Source organism: Mercurialis annua, linkage group LG1-X, assembly GCF_937616625.2.
Source record: "Mercurialis annua linkage group LG1-X, ddMerAnnu1.2, whole genome shotgun sequence".
Classification (NCBI taxonomy): Eukaryota; Viridiplantae; Streptophyta; class Magnoliopsida; order Malpighiales; family Euphorbiaceae; genus Mercurialis; species Mercurialis annua.
The window spans coordinates 13,614,214-13,635,136 of NC_065570.1; the positions used below are offsets into that span (position 1 = coordinate 13,614,214).

Sequence of the window (20,923 nt, forward strand, 5' to 3'; positions counted from 1 at the left end):
ATGGCTATTCTATTCCATGAATCAAACATAGCCAAAATGGTGATGCACATGCTTTGGTATTGCTTTGAAGCGAAGCAAATTTGAAAAAAAAAACACAAGAGTTGGTTGTTCAAACTAAATCGGATTACTCTTAGGCTATGTTTGGTTCATGGAATATGTCCGGACTAGAATAGTTATTCCGTATAAAATAGGTATTCCTCGATTTGGTTAATCTAATAGAAACTCCATGGAATTGTTATTTTATAATTTGTGGAATAACTAATCTTCTAAAAAAGTAAAGAACATGGAATAGCTATTTTATTTCATGCTATTCTATTCCGTGAACCAAACATAGCCTTCAGGTTTGTTTTCATAATTGGGGAAATCTATTTCAATGTTCATTCCTTTCTGTATTAGATTAATCATTATTGTCATCCAATTTCTAAAATATTTTCACATGGATATCTATATTTGACTCAATCCTTATTTTTTTCCCCACCCGCTTGCATGACTATATAGAATCCATGTCTTGAAGTTTTTTCGCTGTTTTATGCTAGTGAAATAATGCCCTAAAACCATATTCATTGAAGGATTGTATAAATTAATCCCAACGGCAAAAATATATAGTGTTATGAGTCAACAGCTCAATACACCTGAGCACACATATGGGAAACTAATTCGTTTTGCCAACACTTATAAAAGATATTACCTAAATAAATTAATGGTTAATTAGTGGTAGTAACCACTATCTTCATGTTTTAATTCTATGATTTTTTCTTCAGTTACTTATCTTTAATGTTGTCAGTTTTATCTTTTAGTATTTTGTTTGCTGTGTATTTAAGGAAATATTATTGAATGAAAATGGAAGAATATTTATCCTAAGCTTGGCTTTGAGTTGTTTTCTTTCTCACTAATTGAGCTTTAACTTTTCTTTATCTATCTGTTTATGGTTGTTTCTCAAAATAGGTAGAACTAAGAAAAATAAAGGGAAGAAATCAGTTCTGCCCATAAGTGAAGGGTTCGATCCTTCCTTTGGTCCCATAACACATTCAATATCCCAGGCTTCTACCAACTTGGTATTAGAGTCAGCGACGCTGGTTATGGGTGATCCAAATCGTCCTATTCAGTCCCATCTCGAAGCATTTCTGGCAATTTATAAGTCGGAGTAGGCAGCCTAACATGAACGTCACCAGAGACTTGTAAATCAACTGGACCATCTTACACAACTTACTAATACTTTGCACTTTCAAATGGCCACCGAAGACACCGCCGAAGGAAGTCAAAATTGCTCAAGCACTGACAACGGCCATGACAACCCCAACAACACAACCAATAAAGGAGGTCACATGCAACACGATAGGGTCAATCAAGGAGACCGCTCAACTACAACAGAAACAGGTGGATTCGTACCCAAATTCACCAAGCTAAATTTTTCTCGTTTCAACGGAACCGCGGACACAATTGTGTGGCTCAATTGCTGTGATAATTTTTTCCTTCATCAACACACAGTTGAGGAAGACAAAGTAATTCTATCCTCGTTTCACCTTGAAGGAGACAACTAACTATGATTCTTAAAATTCCAAAGAGATAGGCCTAATATCTTTTGGGATAATTTTAAAGTTCAGTGTCAGTTGCGTTTTGGGCCTCCAATTTGCAGCAGCAAATTAGGATAGCTCTCCAAACTCAAGTAATCCAGTACTGTGGAGGACTACCAACGCCAATTTGAGAGGATTGCTGCTCAGACCACCACGCTAAACTCTGAACAGGAAGAGAAGATTTTTATTAATGGGTTACATGAAGCTTAACTACACAACCCAGCTAATTTGACAACATCCATGAGCCTTGCTCGAATTTTATAAACGACACAGTTTGAAGGTAAGGGCTGATTCATTCACACCTCGCCGGCTCACCACAACACCGACCAACAACAACGGCCCTCAGCCTTCATTCATCAAACTTCTTTCTCAGCTTGAGATGGAAGTAAGGTGAGAAAAAGGATTATACTTTAATTGTGATGAGAAATTTGAAATTGGGGACAAGTGTAACAAATTATTTTGGCTTGAGGTTTTGGTTGAAGAAGATGTACCTAGCGATAAGGAGCCTGCAATATCTCTTCATGCTATCTTCGGCACTCAGACTACACAAGCAATGCAAGTAGAAGGTATCATCAATGGATTTCCCCTACCTGTTTTGATCGACTCGGGTTCGACTCACAACTTTGTGAATGAAGCTCTTATCCACCAACTTTAGATTCAAGCTGAGGCTAAAAGTAATTTGCGAGTGATGGTAGCTAATGGCAAACAAGTGAAAAGTCTCGGCCTTTGTCGAAAGCTTCCAATTCCAATGGGTACTGAAATTTTTCCCTTTGGTTTGTTTTTACTTCCCTTATATGGCTTTGGTGCTGTGTTAGATGTTAATTGGCTCAAGACATTGGGGATAATTTGTTGGGATTTTGCAACTATGAAAATGCAATTTAACTGGAAAGGCAGCCCTATTGAATTGAATGGCTGCAAAACCTCCACACTTCCTAATACCCCATCTCTCTCCTCCATGAAACTTGAAGATGAACATAGTTTTCAATTACAAAAGGTTCACTCTGAATTCAACTCCATCTTTAGCATTCTTTTCGGTCTACGTCCGGAGAGAAGCTATGACCATCGAATCATTCTAGAGCCCAGAACAGAACCAGTCGTGGTGAGGCCTTACCACTACCCCCATCTTCAAAAAGATGAAATTGAAACCCAATTTGCTGAAATGTTGAAACAAGGTATGATCAGACCTAGCAATTCTCCTTTTTCTTCACATGTTCTCTTGGTGAAAAAGGCAAATAACTCATGGCGCTTTTGTGTGGACTATCGGGCCTTAAATGCAAAAACCATCAAGGACAAGTTTCCAATTACGATAATCGAAGAGCTGTTGGAAGAACTCCATGAAGCAATTTTTTTCAAACTTGACTTGCAATCAAGCTACCATTAGGTTAGGATGAACCCCTATGATGTGGAAAAGACAGCCTTTCACACCCATCATGGTCACTTTGAGTTTTTGGTCATGCCATTTGGTCTTACTAATGCTCCTTCCGCTTTTCAAGCCCTGATGAATGATGTCTTCAAAAAATATTTACGTAAATTGTATTGGTCTTTTTGACGATATTTTGGTTTATAACCAAACATGGGAAGACCATTTGCATCATTTACGTACAATATTTTCTCTCTTACAGCAGCATCAACTCTTTCTCAAAGAATCAAAATATTCTTTGGCACAGACACAAATATCCTATTTGGGACATATTATCTCGGAAAAAGGGGTAATGGCAGATGCTAAAAAAATAGAGTCTATGGTTCTTTGGCCTCAACCTACCACTCTCAAGGAACTTAGAGGGTTCTTTGGTCTCATTGGGTATTACAGAAAGTCTATCCAAAATTATGGACTAATTGCTGCCCCATTAACTAATATGTTATAAAAAAAATTCTTTTATTTGGAACAGGGAGTCACTTGCAGCTTTTGATCACCTTAAGAGAGCCATGACAACTACACTTGTACTATCTTTACCAAATGTTCAAGAAGACTTTCTAGTAGAGTGTGATGCATCCGAATTTGGAATGGGAGTAGTGTTGCAGCAAGGCGATCGACCAATTTCCTTCTTCAGCAAACCCGGGTCTGCGAGGCACTCCAAACTTCCGGCGTATAAAAAAGAATTAATAGCATTGGCTCAAGCTATTCGTCATTGGAGACCATACTTATGGGGGCGCAAATTCCTGATTCGAACTGATCATTACACTTTGAAATATCTTCTAGACCAGCGTATCACTACTTTGCCGCAGCAGAAGTGGGTTAGTAAACTCTTAGTGTCTGATTTTCAGGTGGAATATAAAGCTAGAAAGGAAAATAAAGTAACGGATGCACTGTCACGCAGAGATGAGGAGATGGGTCTACTTGCTTCTATTCATGTCCACAATTACACCTATTTCAATCAATTAAAGATGCAAATATGAATTCCAAAATAGGGCAGCAGCTCATTGCACAAATCAGAGCTAATTCCTCTCCACTAGGTTAGTCTTATGATAAGGGATTAATTTTATACAAAAGAAGTTTGATCCCAATTCATCCCTTCCCGAAGTCGTTCTCTCGGCAATATACAATCAACATCATGAAGGATACCAGAAGGCCTCCACTCGAATTGCTACTGATTTTTATTGGCCTATGATGAAGAAATCCATTCAAGATTTCATCTAAAGTTGTGGGGTATGTCAAAAAAAATAAAACTGAGACTCTCCAACCAGCAGGTTCGCTCCAACCCCTTCCGGTGCCATCTCAAGTATGGTTTGATATTTCAATGGATTTTATTGACGCCCTCCCTCCTTCTAGTGGGAAATCAGTTCTATTTGTTATCATAGATGGATTCTTCAAATAGGCCCACTTCATCCATATGTCTCACCCTTACTCAGCTGTTTTAGTAGACATAATTTTTTTTGACAACATTCACAAACTTCATGATGACGATGTTAGCCTCAACCAGTCTTGAGTACTAATAAGTTCTTCCACCAATTTTTGAGTCAAAGAGCTCCTAAAACAGTCCAATACCCTCCTACCGGTAATAAAGGCAGATTTGAAAGCAATCGTGGAAATGGAAACGGCAAGAATATCTCGTGCCATTTTTGAAAGAATAGAAAATCTCTCTTGGTTTTGTTTCCACCGTTTGAAAACATCCAAATTCTAATCCTCTATAACAGGCTCATTCAAATACATTGTCACCTCTATTATTTTGGTAATATTGTTGCCCATTTCCATACGGTGTTATTTGAATCTTGCCTTAAAAACGGGATTTAAAACCAGATTGAGGGACAACAACAGGTTGTGAATCAATAATATGTTGAGATTGGGACGCATTGCTTCTACCCTCATACATCTGTTGATACTCCTCATAAAATGTATTCAGCTCAAGCATTATTTTGTTTTGCAAGATTTTAGCAATTTCGTTCCCAAATACAATTTGCAAAGAAAATTTAATCTCTTCTAACTTGGCAGTGGGGTCAAAAACACAAGCAATGAAAATTAACCTATTCATTTTGTATGGATTACCGCAATATGGATCAAATTTTGACTTCATGCTAAGACACAACTGTTTTATCTCAAGATCATTACTACCAATCATGTCATGTAAAACCAAACTCAAATCAGAGATCTCACAAAAATGAGAGTTAGATGTGACATACAAAGACCCGGATATGCGCAATGTGGCATCATAAAAATGAGATAAATATCTAGTGAATTTTGATATACAAGATCAATCTAAAAAAATAAGGAATATCATCTAAATTTGCCCTCAATGAAGACTCTTGTTCGTCATACTTATCAAACACCCTTTCATACATATGTGCAACTTATAACATTTTATATGTTGAATTCCGGCGAGTAGGCACATCAAGGCATAAAGATTTTTTAGTTTCAATTCCAACAAATTGAGCTAGCTCATTGAACTTCCTAACACAGGAAAACTATTTTTAATATACTTGCAACAATTCCTAATCTTCTTTACGGATGGATGAATATCTCTCAAACCTTCATTTACCACCAAATTCAAAACATGAGCAATGCACCTCACATGCAAATAATCACTTCTAGTATCCCATGACTTCATTTTTTTCTTAAGGTGTACAGGTGCTCTGTTATTTGTACTTGCATTATCAATTGTCATAGTAAAAACATTCTTGATACCCCATTCAAGCAAAAAGTTCTCTATGACATTGCAATATACTCACCCCTATGACATGATATTGGAACAAATGCAAGTATTATGTCATGTAACTTCCACTCATCATCAATAAAATGCACAGTTACACGCATATAGTTAATCCTCTTATGCTAGTCCAACTATTAATTGTTAAACATACTCTTTGGCATGCTTTTTTTTTTATGAATTCTTTCAATTTCAGCCTCTCATCTAAGTACAGCTGATAGAAATCCCTAGTTATTTTCCACCTAGAAGACATCTTAAACTTAGGACTAGTAGTCTCCATTAATCTTTTAAATCCTATTCCTTCAACAAACATAAATGGGAATTCATCCACTATAATCATGAATGTTAAAGATTTCCTTATAGCATCTTGGTCGAATTTCCAAGTACTTCATGTACCCATTACAACATCACCATCATTGTTATCATCATTTTTAGCAAGATTGGAAACTAACAGTGCTTGTCTAGTGTCCTTACTGTGTGGATTTGTTAAACATGTTAGCATATGAGCTATTAAAAGAAGTGTCATTCACTCTCAAATTACATTGATAAATTCTTGCACAATGCATACATTTAGCTTTAATAATCTTACTCTCTTCATCAATTTTTTTAAAGTGATCCTAAATAGGGGATCTACTTGCGATCTGCTTATGTTTTCTTTGTTACTTTGGTTCACCAGCAGAAGCAGTAGTGAGATTAGCAGTAGCAGTAGCAATATCATTGCTAGCACCACCTATCTCAGTTGGCTGACAAACTGCCATCTAAAAAATAATACAAAAATATAAATAAGAACCACAAATGCTTTAAAAGAAATAGCAGAAATAATCACAAATTAGTTATAAATTACTTGAGCTATGAAACATGTGGCAAAGGAATTAAACCAAGCAACAAGAAACAACAACAACAGAATATTCACGTTAAAAAAAAGACATACATTTGCAGAATGTATTAGAATAAATCAAAGAATTTTATAAATAAATAACAAATCTCAAATTATATCAGCACTCATAAAATGTCATTTAAATTTACAAATAACCTAAAAATCAGATTTAACTCAAATAATAAAACATATGACATAGGCTTTTATATTATTAATAAATAAGTAGATTACACAGGATTTAACATAAAATTTAATTTGATCTAAGTATTTTAGTTTTTAAATCAATTGTATATAACTTACATATATTTGATTTAAGAAAAAATAGTTTGTATTAAAAAATATTGATAAGCAACTAAAAATAATTTTTTTATACGAGTAGAAAAATATAAAAACTGCAATTATAAAAAATTAATAATGGATAAAAAAATATAAAAATAAAAAGAGAAAAAAAAATTATGACTGGGTAGATCCATAAAGTTTACCTTATTATTTGTAAATTTTAGCTCAAATTCGAGAAAATAGAGGCTCAAATTTCGTTTATGAAAGGATTGTCGATTTCGGTTAGAAAGATGGAGACAAATGGGTCTGTAGTTTTGAGTGGGCCAACTGTTAAGTTAGTTAAATGTGGAAATGAGCTTTGTATATGTTGGATTACAATTAAGAATATGTTGTTATTTTTAAATATAAAACAACGTTGTTTTATATATTTTATAAATGGACGTCGTTTTATTAAAGTTTATTCGGTTTAAAAATATTTCGAATCGAACAAAAAACTGAAAATTTGTCTATTTTTTAACCAAACAGTTTCATGTTCCGTATTAACCGTACCATAATTCAATTTTCTGTTCGGTTTTGGTTTAGAAGCTCGCTTCGGTTGGATTTTTGCACAGACCTACTTATATTGCTTAATTCTTCATACTCTTAATTTTTGCATTTTTTATTGTTCACTTCTTTGATCCCTTTCCTTTCAATCTAATGAACTAGACATTCCATAACTATGCTTCATCCCTTGTAAGGGTGGTGTGCGTTCGCATAATACATAGTGTGAGATCGCACACTGCGTAGTTTCGTAGTGTGCGTTTGTACGGCGAGCTTCAATAGCTCGATCCGTGATTATTCTTCACATATTTTGAATTTCATGCATAATCAACATTTAATTCAACGTTTAATTCATCAATGTTCACTTCTTTATACATATTTATCCAATTTAATTTAGCTTACAATCACTACATCACCAAAATCAATCCATATAAACAATTATCATATTCATATTCATCAATTTCAATTTCAATTTAATTAATAGCCATTATGCTGCTTTTATCCTATTATAACTTTATATGCATATCTAAACTCTAATAACTTAATCAATAATTCTTAAACTAACACTAATCAACCTCATATATCATCAATCAAGATTAATTCATCAAGAATAGATTGATTACCTCATGAACTTGTATAAACCTCAAGAACTTTTCAATTGATAGATGAACGATCAATAGACCTCGATGTATTCGGAAGCCGTTCTTTAATTATTACTCTCCGCACTTGATTTACTTGATTTATAGGTTTAATTCTATGTTTTATTTGAATTTCGATGATAAATTGGGGAAGGAATACTGTTTCTAGGGTTTTAGGACGAATACTAGTGTTTATGGAGCATCAGAAATGAAGGGAAATGATTTTCCCCTCATCTTGCACGTATAAGGCCTATTTATATGCCCTATAGCTGATCTGGAAGGTGTGCGATCACACAAAAATGAGTCTGTGCTCGCGCACAAGCTTTTGCGTTTGCACACAAGCTTATGTTTTGTACAACTTGTCATTTCAAGGGTGCGTTCGCACACTTTTCTAAACTTGTCCAAATGCAAATCGCAATGGTCCGTTTATTGGTTTACCTTTAAAGAAGGCATCCAACAAGTTTTTTCTCGATTCAACGATTCAATTGGAAGAGATTGTTGCTTTACTAGGCTGTGTCTAATTACAAGCAGCATTCGTGTACTATCCTGAAAACTTTTCAAAAATGAATTACTAGGATGTGTCTAACCCCAATTTGTACACTCATTGCACCACTTCATATATGATTAATATATATTTATTTTACCTTAAGAATTTGTGGAATTCAATTCCATCTATAATCACATTGTTTAAGACGTAATCACATTTCATTTGATTATTGGCCATTTTATCTCTTATACTTATTCACTATTTATTTAATCTAAGTCCAGCTTTGAAAAATATAATTCTTAATACAATAAACATATTTGGCAATCTTTTCTTGTTTCTTTAACCATATACAATCTTTGTTTTGATATCCAAGTCTTATATTGCTTAATTATCATGCTGAATTTCGACGGTTTATATATTTCATATTGAAGTGTTCGCTAACCTTTGATTTTATTATGGTCCTTCAATTCGTTTTTAATAACATCACTTTCCATATAGCACATGTCATATCAAATTTCTGATGATTCATACATTATACGTCAATATAGCACATCTCATATCAAATTTTTGACGATTCATACATTATACGTCAATAGTTGACATCACACAAGTGCAAGGTGTTACACCTCAATCATGAGTACGAGTGACCGATGTACTAGGCTGTGAGCGATGCTACTCCGCATAAGATGTTTCGGTCATTGAAGTTCAATGCCAGAATGCGAGATCGGCTATGAGCATCGGGACTTTTAAAGAGACTCCTAGAGAGTAAGATGAGAAGAGAAAGTCTAATGCAATGCAGCAGGTGCGGATATGCATGGTAAATAGATATTGATCAATAAGATGCAATTCGTTTGGTTGTGTCCGTGGTAACTATTTTTAAAAGGCATTTTGAAAACATTTTTGTTCTTAATATTTAAAAGCAGTTTTTAGTCATCCCTAGTACAGTCGCCATTGTGAGTGGAGCGGGTTTCACGGGCGCTCGCCTAGATTTATAGCTGACCTTGCATCTGGTGAGTTTTGAAAAAAATAGAGTCTCCATATAACTCAGCTAGAAAAAACCTTTTATAACAACTAGACAACCTCACATGCTTATGGGTGAAATCATCGTGCACTTTACTAAAAGGCCAGGTTCGTGAAAACTACCAACACTCTTGTACTTGACTTATTGATCAGATTGGTTTAAAAGACAAATTTGGAATATATCATCTCAACATACAAAGTAGTCCATAGGATAAAGCGTTGGAAAGTAAAAAATCTGGAAAAGTAAAAGCTGGAAATAAGCATGCATGACGGACATATGACTCGATCTGCACTGGCATGTGAACAAGTAGCAATTGCTCCTAAGAAAATATCTAATCCTAGGGTTTCTATCATGTAACTGGCAAAGCTGGATTTTATTTCATCTACGGGCATAAGCCTACACCGGATGTATATGTGAGATTGATTTTAATTATACCATCTTGAATGCCTATACAACCACTAATTATATTTTCATGACAATCCTAAAAAATTTAGGTAATTTATTAGTTTGAAGCTAAATTAACGTGATTGTCTAGATTAAACCTGTTAATATTGGTGGATCTGGACATGCATGGAAGAAATAAATATTATTGACATGTCCAATTACAAGTGATATACATAAAATTAAGATTTTTTGTTATTTTATCTTGTGTTTTGGGGTTGGTATTGTTCCTCTATGGAGTGTAGGAAATTAGGATTTATTATTTTTTTATCTGTCGTGTATAATTTTGTTCTTCCCTCCTTTTAATTAGTTATAATAGTAGTTTATATAGTCTTAGGGATAGGTTTAGGGTTTCCTAGAGTCCAAGTTAAGTTAGGATTGTGTCGTTAGTATATCGGTTAGGTTAGATGTCTATCTAGGGTAATAAATCAATTAATTTTATATTTATCAGTATATGTCATAAAAAAGACGGTAAAAGGCTCTTTTGGTCCCTGAAAGTATCAAAAAGGGCTTTCAAGACCATTAAAATTTGAGTATGGTCAATTTCATCCACCAAGTCTACAAATTGGCCTATATACTTATAATGCATTACAGTTAGTCAAAAAAATTGGACTTTTATTATAACCTTTTTGGATTTTTATAAACTATTTGCGGATAAATTATGCTTCAATCCCTCAATTTTGTCGTTCCGCACTAATATAGCCTGCTTGAATTCAAATATGCAGATTGCTAGCTTGTTATCCGGACGATTTTCTCTGAAAATTATCATTGGACACGTTAGTCCCTTATCATTTTTTACCTATCTGAAAATATGTGTCTACAATATTATAAAAAAATCATTCTTATGATAAATTCTGAATCAATTACATTTTGCAATCTAAAATTATTAATCATATAAATTCTTAATTTAACGAAATTAATTGAAAAAAATTATAATATTATAAAATTAATAAAGCAAAATAATATTTTTATTTAAATAGACAAATAAATTATCTTTTACCTAAAAAAGTTAAAATTAGTTGAACAACATTGCCATTTGACTTAAAAATAATACGAACAGCTAATCATTTGGTTAAAAAAATTTCAACCCCTTCGATAAGATTTATGGCTCCACCGCTAACCCCAACTTTTTTTTTCTTTTTTCACCTCTCCAAAAAGAAAATCCTAGCTTCGACCATGTTTGTTCAAGTCTTTAGAATACTCGAGTTCTTAGGTCCCTTGTTTGGACCTTCAGTTCCCATTTGTTCGAATTTTTAGAACGCCCTAGTTTTTAGGTTCCTTGTCAGGACCTTCAAACTATTAAGACCATCTCCAACCCATACTCAAATTTGAGCATGAGTCTCTTTTTTTCACTCCAACACATGCTCTTTTTTCAATCCATTTTTTTGTTTATAAATAGTAAAAACTCATTTTTTTAGTATAATTTTTCAATTACAATTTATATAGTTAACTTTGTAAATATTCATTTTGATACAACTTATCATTGAATACTAATTCGGAGGCATGAATAAGATTGTTAAATAGTAATTTTATTATTAATATTTGAATTGTACTGTATTATTTTAATTTCAAATATATTAATAGACAATGATGTATGTGGTTAAAATATAAAAATAAATGTAAAATGGTAAATGATTAAATGTAGTAGTATTGAATATAAAAGAGAATATAGAAAATATTTTTTTGGTATGAAAAATGGGGTAATGGATTGGAGTAAAAACACTAAAAAAACCTAAAATGTGTAAATTGAAACTTATTTTTGAGTTTTGGATTAGAGATAGTTTGGACATTATTCGATCTTCTAAATTCCTTGCTCGATTCTTTGTGTTATTGATATTGAGCTGACTATCTTTGACTTGCTGAATTTGGTTGACTTTTAGAATTTTTGCTCAGGATAAGTTCACTGACAAAGTCTAACTTTCCAAAAAATAGCATTTTTTTCACTTGATTTATTTTTGCCAATCTACTTTTCAGAAAGTTAAGGTGTTGATTTCCTTTTGACCTAAAAAAACCTAGATAAGTTATACTTCTCTAGTTAAATTAATTAAAGGCCTAATCACTCAAAAAACCCTCACCTTTAAACTTTTTTTCAATTCCACCCCGACGTTGAAAATTTGTCAATTTTACCCACTTTTGAATTTTCCGTTTTCAATTGTACCCCAATATTTTAATTTTTGTTAATTTTTTTACTTAAATGATGAAATCATTCAATTAATTAAGTCTAAACATGAAATTAAATTCTTTTTTATTCAAAAAAATACAACTAAGTCCTTTATTTTTAAAAACTAACTAAAAACCATAATCAAATTAACACTAATTTAAATTCTTAATTAATTTAATTAAATTTAAATAAATTTTAAAAATATACAATTAATATATGCGAGACACGGAGAATGTTTTAAACAAATTCCCAAACGCAAAAGACGTTAATTTAATTTTTCAGGGTACAATTGAAACACAAAAATGCAAAATAGGGTAAAATTGACAAATTTTCAACGTCAGGGTATGATTGAAAAGGGGCTAAAAGGTCGGGGTTTTTTAAGACATTAGGCCTTAATTAAAATGCTATTATATTTCTATATTTAATCAACCAATTTAGTTATTAAGGGTAATTTTAACTTTAAATTTTAATTTAATTAAAAATAAAATACAACTTTCCGGAAAGTTATTAAGTGAACCAAGTAATGAAAATTTTAATTTCCTCCACGCTAACTTTCTCGGTAATTAACTTTCCAAAAAATATACTTTTCAAAAATTGTACATTTTTGAACCAAGTGAGGCCTGAATGTACTGTGTTATCTACAATGAAATTAGAAGGTAAGGCAACTGCCGAAAATTTGCATGCGGATATGACAAGTTCTAAGTGGCCATTTGACTTGTGAGGCAAAGTCTAGGATCCATCTTCAAATTCACAATCCATAAATTACAGTAGGCACTGGATAAACTATTAAGGCTTTATTTTTATGCAAGTTTATCACATTCAATGAGGAAATCGGCCGGGATTAAGGCTTTTTGAGAAAATTACACTCCTTGTGCTTTTTTACGATGTTTTTGCAAAAATAGTCATTTTTATTTAATTTAGATAATTGTTCGAAGCAGATCTGTGAGTTGCTCTTTTATTGAAATGCAGTCAATAAAAGCAATATTATCATACAAATAAACAGTATAATTATAGAAATGCATCTGCAAACTGCAGCTAATTGAAAAATCGACAAAAGGAAATAAGAGAGTGCATTTTCAATAATCAGTAGTTGTTAGTTTGTCAAAGCATAAAGTGTCCTAGAGTCGGATGATTAGTTGAACGTATATCATGTAATAATTTTTAACATAATTACTACCACTTGAGTTTAGGTCAAAATCAATACTTTTCCCCTGCATTTTCCCGTGTAAAAGAGGTTCCCGTGGGCGACGGTTATTTTTAAAATGCAGGAGAAACACAGTAACTTTAACCTAACTTCATAGGGTGATAGTAATTTTTACTCCCTTTCCAGTAATGTACAGTTGATAATGCTTCAGTGAGCCATCATAAAGTCAGAACAAGGCCAATGGTATAATAAGGAAAAGGAGCAAAAGAAACGAAGAAAATATAAATAACCTGCATAGCTCCATCGTCTTTATAATTCATCAACAACATCTTCCTCCATTTCTAGATTCTGCATCGCCATCCTGGCCGCCATCGCCATGTAAAACAACAGTCTTACCGTTACCCATCAAGGGAGCATCCTGTTTAGTTAATTCGGTAGACATTACTTTCCGGCTTAATATACTATAAATCTCTCTAACAACTGTCTGAAAGGCAGCAGCGACATTGGAGGAATCAAGAGCTGAAGTTTCCATGAAAAACAAGCCTTGTGTCTCTGCCAACGCCTTGCCTTCAGCTGTCGAAACCTCTCTCGCATCATTCAGATCCGACTTGTTACCAACAAGTATTGTTACAACATTCATGTCGGAGTGAGCTGTCCAATCACAAAATGACAACAATCCATCATCTGCTCATGGTACTTGGCAAGCAAAACAGTTCTAGTAATAGTCAGCATCAAGTGCATTTCACAAATTCATCAGGTAGATGCTTTTGGCATGTGCCATGTGCAATATATCATTTCCACATATATTCATTACTATTGGGACCCATCTATACCAAAAAAATTGCAGTTTGCTGAAATTTGGTCGGTTCGGTTCAGTTATGAATATTTGGCCAGTTTGTAACCGAACCAACCAATTCTCAGCCCCAACTACATCATCAATTTAACCAACAATGGCACTGCAAAATTCTTTAGTGTTGCCATTAGGGCTTCATTTTATTGCAAAGGAATCACAATTTAATTTTTCGTAGTAGAACAAACATGAATTTTCAGGATAAGGACCAACTAAACAATCTTTATAATCAAGAATCAAGAATGAGAAATGAAATGAAACAATCCATGTATTCAGAATAATATAATTAGCCTTACTGTGAAGCTCATTAAGCCACTTGCCGACGCTGTCAAAAGTCTGGCGCCTGCTTATGTCATAAACCAGGAGAGCTCCTACTGCACCTCTGTAGTATGCAGATGTAACGGCCCTAAACCGCTCTTGACCTGCCGTATCCCATATCTGTGCTTTAATTTCCTTTCCATTAATACCTATCTTTTGGGTTTGAAACTCTACTCCTATAGTTGACTTCGAGTTTGGATAAAATTCATCTCTAGCAAATCTTGCAAGCAAATTTGATTTTCCAACAGCTGAATCACCAATTAGAACAATTTTAAAGAGGTAATCCTCAGTTTTTTCCTCAGAATAGTTATCCATTTTCCGTCCTTCACCAAATTGTTGCTCTATGAAAGGACATCTATAATTATTAGCTCAGTGGATTGTTAATCTTTACAAGGACTAGGAGGCTTAAAGATCAATCCAAGCAATGATATCTCCCTTTTACAGATGATGAAACAGAAGTGAGATATCCAACAGCATGAAAGGAAACTTGACAGGCAGGAAAAGTTATAAAAGAAACAGGTAAATCAAGGGTATACCTATCTTCTTAAGTTAGGTATACCTATCTTCATGAATTGGGGTTCAATAAAAGAACTGAAACTTCTACTAGAACCCTCTGCTTTAACACAGCCTCCTGTTTCCACTCCGTGATTTTTAGAAGTAGAATAGGTCTCCCTCAAAACGACGGCAATCCCTGCAATTTCAAGAAAGCATCCGAGCTTAAGCAGCTATACGGAAAGTAAAATTCTTTTAATATCTGTTATGGGTTATCACAAACAAAGGCGCTACTTATGCATAAGGACCAATTGCTAATTTTTATGTTGAACATATACGGAAATGCTGAAATGGGAATCAGTAAAATGAAATGACAAAAGTAGAACTTGACTAGTTTCCATATTACATTCCAGAAAACCAAAATTTCAAATGTAAAACGTTTTGGATAATTTGATATAATATTCCCCTATATGAATACATCACATCTCTGCACATGTATGCTTTCTAAATGCTTGAATACCTCTCAATCTCAAGTAGGAAAAGCAAGTATTACCTCAATCCTTTTTGTCTCTCCACTTGCAGGCCTTGTTGCATGCTCTGACTTTCCTGCTTCACCTCTTATCTTGCATTATGCATCTAACAGCCCTGGGAATACAAGACGATGGATGACATCCTTTTTGCATATATTAACATGATATTCTACTTAACTTGCTGAAAATCTTACAAATTCGCACAAAGTCCCGTTACACATCAGGCATACCCAAAAAATAGAGCATGAAATTTAAATCACATCTATGATCTATGATTATCATTTGAATGCAATGTATCATGGCTTTTACTGAGACTCAAAAAGTCAGCGGTCTACTAAATTTCCTAGAAGTTAAATTCTGTGAGTTCTCGGCTCAAACAGCCACAGCTTCTTTACAATTTAGACTTCTTATCTACCAACTAACATGGACACGCACACCTCAAGCCAGCTTTCGAAAAGTCCACTCGGGTAAAGTTTAGTAATACAAAGACAATCTAAGAGCTTGATCATAACATTTTACCACCAAAAACATCTAACACATTCAACTAAATTTATCTCAAATTTTGATCAAAAGGCAAGATCACGGAACAACGAGACAAGACATGCCATGTAAAACCCCAACCATAAAGTGCATTTGATAAAATTGCTTCCAAAAAGAAGAGCAAAAGCAAGAAAATATAAAATGGCTTTTTAACATGTCGAGAGTTAAATCATAAAATTTAAACAAAAGACAAAAAAAAAAAAAAACAAAGGCAGCTGCTTAAACCAAACTTTAAAAAGCCTACAATGATTTTGTTGTTTCTTATTAAAAAAAAAAACAGTGTAGATTTTAACTTTACAAGCTGTACAAAATGTCAAACTTTTCGGTGCAAAGCGAGGCTCCATAGTCAGCAAAGGCAATCACAATAACAATCTAGGTAGCACGGACACGGAGACACCGAACATACACGGAAAACTGTGTAATTTTAAGATTCTCTATAAAGTTTCGTGTCAGAAACCTCAAGTGCTCAAAAAACGAAAAACGAGACACGCTGATTGAATAAAGTGTCCGCGCTACCAAAGAGCTAACCACACAGCCCTTTATGAATTTAAATACAACCCCATTTCTCACTATAGCTCATACAAGAATAAAAATCACACAAGACCCATCAGATCACATAAGAAAAATTACCCAAATGGCATCGAAATTCCGATGAAATTAAAGTTGAATAGAAACTGAAGACTTAGCAGAACCTCCAAAAAAAAGTGAGGGAAGAAAAATAGTACCGGTTGTTGATGATGTGAGGAGCCTATCTGTAGTTTGGTATCAAATTCGTGAAGCTAAAATGGGAGGTTTGAAAATGAAGGGAGCCATTTATAGAATTGGGATCTGATGAAAATAATTGATAATATTAATGGCAATGTGGGTTGGTGGTGGTTTAATAAATTAGAGAGTTGATGGTTTTGTTTGTTTTATGCGTTTTTGGAGAAGAAGAAGAAGAAGAGGAGACGGGACCATATGCACAGACAGATAAGAGAACCCATTCACTTTCTTTCTGACTTTAGCCGTTACGATGCATTTAATCACTTAAATGGCCCTTCTTCTTCTACCTTTTTTTTTATTTTATTTTGATCAATATGTAGGTCAATAGACCGACCGAACCGCTCATATTCAGCTCGATAAGAGTTCGGTTCAAACTTGTTAATTAGTCTATAGCTACATAAGCTCAGGACTTAATTTGTATTTGTTTGTTTAAAGGGCTTTTTACACAAACAACCTATATTGGCTAATTGTTTACTTTTATACATGTCATATTTTTCACTTACTAAACTACCATACACGGAGCTGATTATAACTTTTATACGGATCTTATATATTCAACCCTAATAACACAATCATCATAATTTCATTTATTTTCTCTCTCCTCATCATTCAATTATCTCTTCCTCTCAACTCATATTTCTCTCTCTTCCTCTCAGCTCATCTTCTTCTCTCTTCCTCTCCGTCGTCTTCCGCTTAGCCGTCCTCTATTCCTCCGCTCCTCCGTCATCGTTCTCATCATCGTCTCCGTTGTCATCTTCGCCAACGCCATCATCTCCTCTGCTCGTCGTGTCATCTATTTGATTTCAGATCTACAATTTATTCATTCTTCTTCTTTTTCTTCTTTTTTATTTTCAGATCTACAATTGTTTTACTGTTTTTTCACCATTAAACATGTATATAGATTATATTTCAAGAATATAATGTTAATTTCATGTTATGTAATATAAAATTATGGTTATATGGAATAATTTTTTGTTATTTCTGCATTTTATTTTTGTATTTGGTTGTATTTTTGTGTTTATTTATTCTGCAGCTCGATTTTTTGATGATGGTTGATTGTTGAATTATTATAATGTTACAGTGTTGTTGATTTGTTGTTGATTTTGTGTTGATAATCAGTTGGTATTTCCTTGAATTTAACATTGAAAAAATTTGTTTTTTTTTAAAAAATTGGCAAATTAGATAACTTTGTCAGCGAAATAAACTAAATAAAATAAAATTTAACCGAGACTAGATAATTATATGTTTGCATTATTATGTTGACATATTGTTGATTTCTTGTTGATATTTTATCGTTTGTCACAATTTTTCAAAAAATTACGTTCTATTTTATTCCTTATGTTGATTCGTTGTTGATTTATTGTTGACATTATGTTGATATGTATTTCAATTTTTTTTGATTTTCAATTTTATGTTGACATGTTGTTGATATACTGTTGATAACATGTTGATTTTTCAACCATAGAAAGAAAAATAAAGTTAGTCTTAAATTGATGTATTAATGAACTATTGATATGTTTTTGATAATATGTTGATTGTTTCTGACTTAAATCAATCAATGTTCTCATTTTACAAACATCTTGACTAAATTAGCATTAATTGTTGATTCGTTGTTGATTTATTGTTGACATTATGTTGATATGTATTTCAACTTTTTTTGATTTTCAATTTTATGTTGACATGTTGTTGATATACTGTTGATAACATGTTGATTTTTCAACCATAGAAAGAAAAATAAAGTTAGTCTTAAATTGATGTATTAATGAACTATTGATATGTTTTTGATAATATGTTGATTGTTTCTGACTTAAATCAATCAATGTTCTCATTTTACAAACATCTTGACTAAATTAGCATTAATTGTTGATTCGTTGTTGATTTATTGTTGACATTATGTTGATAAGTATTTTAACTTTTTTTGATTTTCAATTTTATGTTGACATGTTGTTGATATACTGTTGATAACATGTTGATTTTTCAATCTTTAAAAGAAAAGTAAAGTTAGGCTTAAATTGTTGTATTGATGAGCTGTTGACATGTTTTTGATAATATGTTGATTGTTTTTGACTTAAATTAATCGATGTTCTCATTTTACAAACATCTTGACTAAATTAGCATTAATTGTTGATATCATGTTGACATTACGTTGATAACAACGACAATAATTCAAATGAAAAAATAAAATTATTTTTACATATAAAAATAAAAATATATTAAATATACACCAACACAACAGTTCACAAATTAAAGAAATCTATTTCAAAATATTTTTTTTTTCTCAATTCTCTTTGCAGCTGCACAGTTTCTTCAAAATTACTTGTATAATTGTTTTGCGTTCCACCTCTCATACCTAACTAAATTTAGACAAAGACGGTTATGATACAGTTTCATTTCATCCAACGAAAATTTATTTCACAGACAATATTATCTTATTTGTCAATGTTAAAATAAAAAGAATCAGTAGATATCAACATAATATCAACATAAAGTCAACATAAAATCAACAACACTGTAACATTACAATAATTCAGCAATCAATCATCATCAACAAATCGTTATGCAGAATAAAAAAAACGCAGAAATACAACAAAACACTAAAAAATGCAGAAATAACAGAATTTTATTATATAAAATCACAAAATTATTCTATATAACATGAAATAAGTATTAAATTCTTTTAAGATACTCTTTATACATGTTTAATGGTGAATCAACAGTAAAAGATAAACAAATTACAGATCTGAAAATAAAAAAAAAAGAACAAAAAATTTCAGATCTAAAATTAAAAAGATAAAAGAAAGATGGCGCAGCGAGATAAAGACGGAATGATGGAGGCGAAACGGCGGAGGCGCAACAGCGGAGGCGGAACGACGGAAGCGAAGGAGTAGAAATCGTGAATTTTTTTTCACAACTCAAAAGAATTTACTGTTATATAAGCAAGAACGGTTGAGATAATGATGAAATAGAGATGAAAATGAGAGAAGCAAGAGGAGTCGTGCAGTAATGGAGATAACGTACAGCAAAATTGTGGAGAAGAGAAGCAAAAATGGCGGAGAAGAATGAAGAAACCGCCAATTGAGAAGGAAAATAAGAAAACGGTAAAAAAGAAAGAAATCCAAAAAAAAGGTTAGGTTTCATAAAATTGATGGTGTGAAAAGTAAAGATATGGATTGAGCCGTATAAAAGTAAAGTCTGGCCCAAATTCTGTATTTTATATAAAAAGCCCTTGTTTAAATGAGCCGAATTTGGATATAGTGATGTTCGACTTGCTTACGTTCATAAATAAAACATGTACAAGTTCTTGAATATATAAGCTCGCGGACTAGTTTGTATATGGGCTCCCAAATTGTATTTTGTATGATGGTGTGAGCGGATCGGGAGACGGAGTCGCCAAAACTTATGGCTGACCTCGGTTTGATTTAATTTTGAAAAATATATAGTCGCCATCTTATTTAGTTAGGAAATATATTGTCTAATGGTTAGATAATCTCACACTATGGATAAGATTATGGCTAATCTCCTGGAAAAAACCTCCACCTTTTAGCCCCTTTTTCGTTTGCACCCTGACGTTGTAAAATTTCCAATTTCGCTCAAATTCACACCTTTCGTTTTCAATTCTACCTTTAAGCATTAAATTAACCTTTTTCACTTGAAAAAGGTCCAAATCAATACTTAATATTCAAGCATGTATACTAAATAGGGCCTAATATTATATTTAAATAATAAATATTCTTTTTACAAATTAATAATGCTTAATAATAAATTTTTATTGAATACAATAAATATTATTATTTTGTACAAATTCAAATCCGATTTTATTTGACCTCACTACTTTATTTGATATTATAATTAAATTTAAATAATGTTTTTAATATTTCATTTAAAAATATTAATTTAATTAACTAAATAATTAATTAATAAAAATCCTCCATCCGTGTATTCCGACCCACCGCCGGTCGGCCGTCGTTCGTCCTCCGCGTCTTCCTCCCATGAAAGCCGACCTCCTCATTTTCCATGGGAGGAAGACGAGCTGGTTTGTCTTCCTTTGGGAGGAAGACAAACCAACAGGTGGTCGTCTTCCTAAAGAGGAAGACGAGCTTGTCTTCCTCCCATTGAAGATGAGTTGT

At 32.9% G+C, this 20,923-nt stretch overlaps 1 protein-coding gene across 3 annotated transcripts; it reads right to left on the bottom strand.

Moving 5' to 3' along the window:
- Window positions 1–13,292: 13,292 nt before the first annotated feature.
- LOC126664859 (ras-related protein RABA5a) lies at window positions 13,293–17,050 on the bottom strand. 3 transcript variants are annotated; one of them, XM_050357447.2, is made up of 5 exons: window positions 16,760–17,050; window positions 15,518–15,609; window positions 15,009–15,163; window positions 14,451–14,813; window positions 13,293–13,955 (listed from the first exon to the last, which is right to left on the bottom strand). In XM_050357447.2, the coding sequence occupies exons 4-5, from the start codon at window positions 14,785–14,787 to the stop codon at window positions 13,624–13,626; spliced, it is 669 nt and encodes a 222-aa protein (XP_050213404.1). In that variant the 5' UTR covers window positions 14,788–14,813; window positions 15,009–15,163; window positions 15,518–15,609; window positions 16,760–17,050; the 3' UTR covers window positions 13,293–13,623. The 3 variants fall into 3 exon arrangements, with proteins under 3 accessions (XP_050213404.1, XP_050213402.1, XP_050213403.1); XM_050357445.2 differs by having other exon boundaries at window positions 14,451–15,163; window positions 16,760–17,049; XM_050357446.2 differs by lacking the exon at window positions 16,760–17,050 and adding an exon at window positions 16,665–16,753 and having other exon boundaries at window positions 14,451–15,163.
- Window positions 17,051–20,923: the final 3,873 nt, after the last annotated feature.

Excerpts from the sequence above, each read along its gene's own strand:
- LOC126664859 (XM_050357447.2), bottom strand. The coding sequence starts at position 14,787 with ATGGATAACTATTCTGAGGAAAAAACTGAGGATTACCTCTTTAAAATT. Across the intron at positions 13,956-14,450 it reads GTGGCTTAATGAGCTTCACA|CTCACTCCGACATGAATGTT; the intron begins GTAAGGCTAATT and ends GTGATTGGACAG.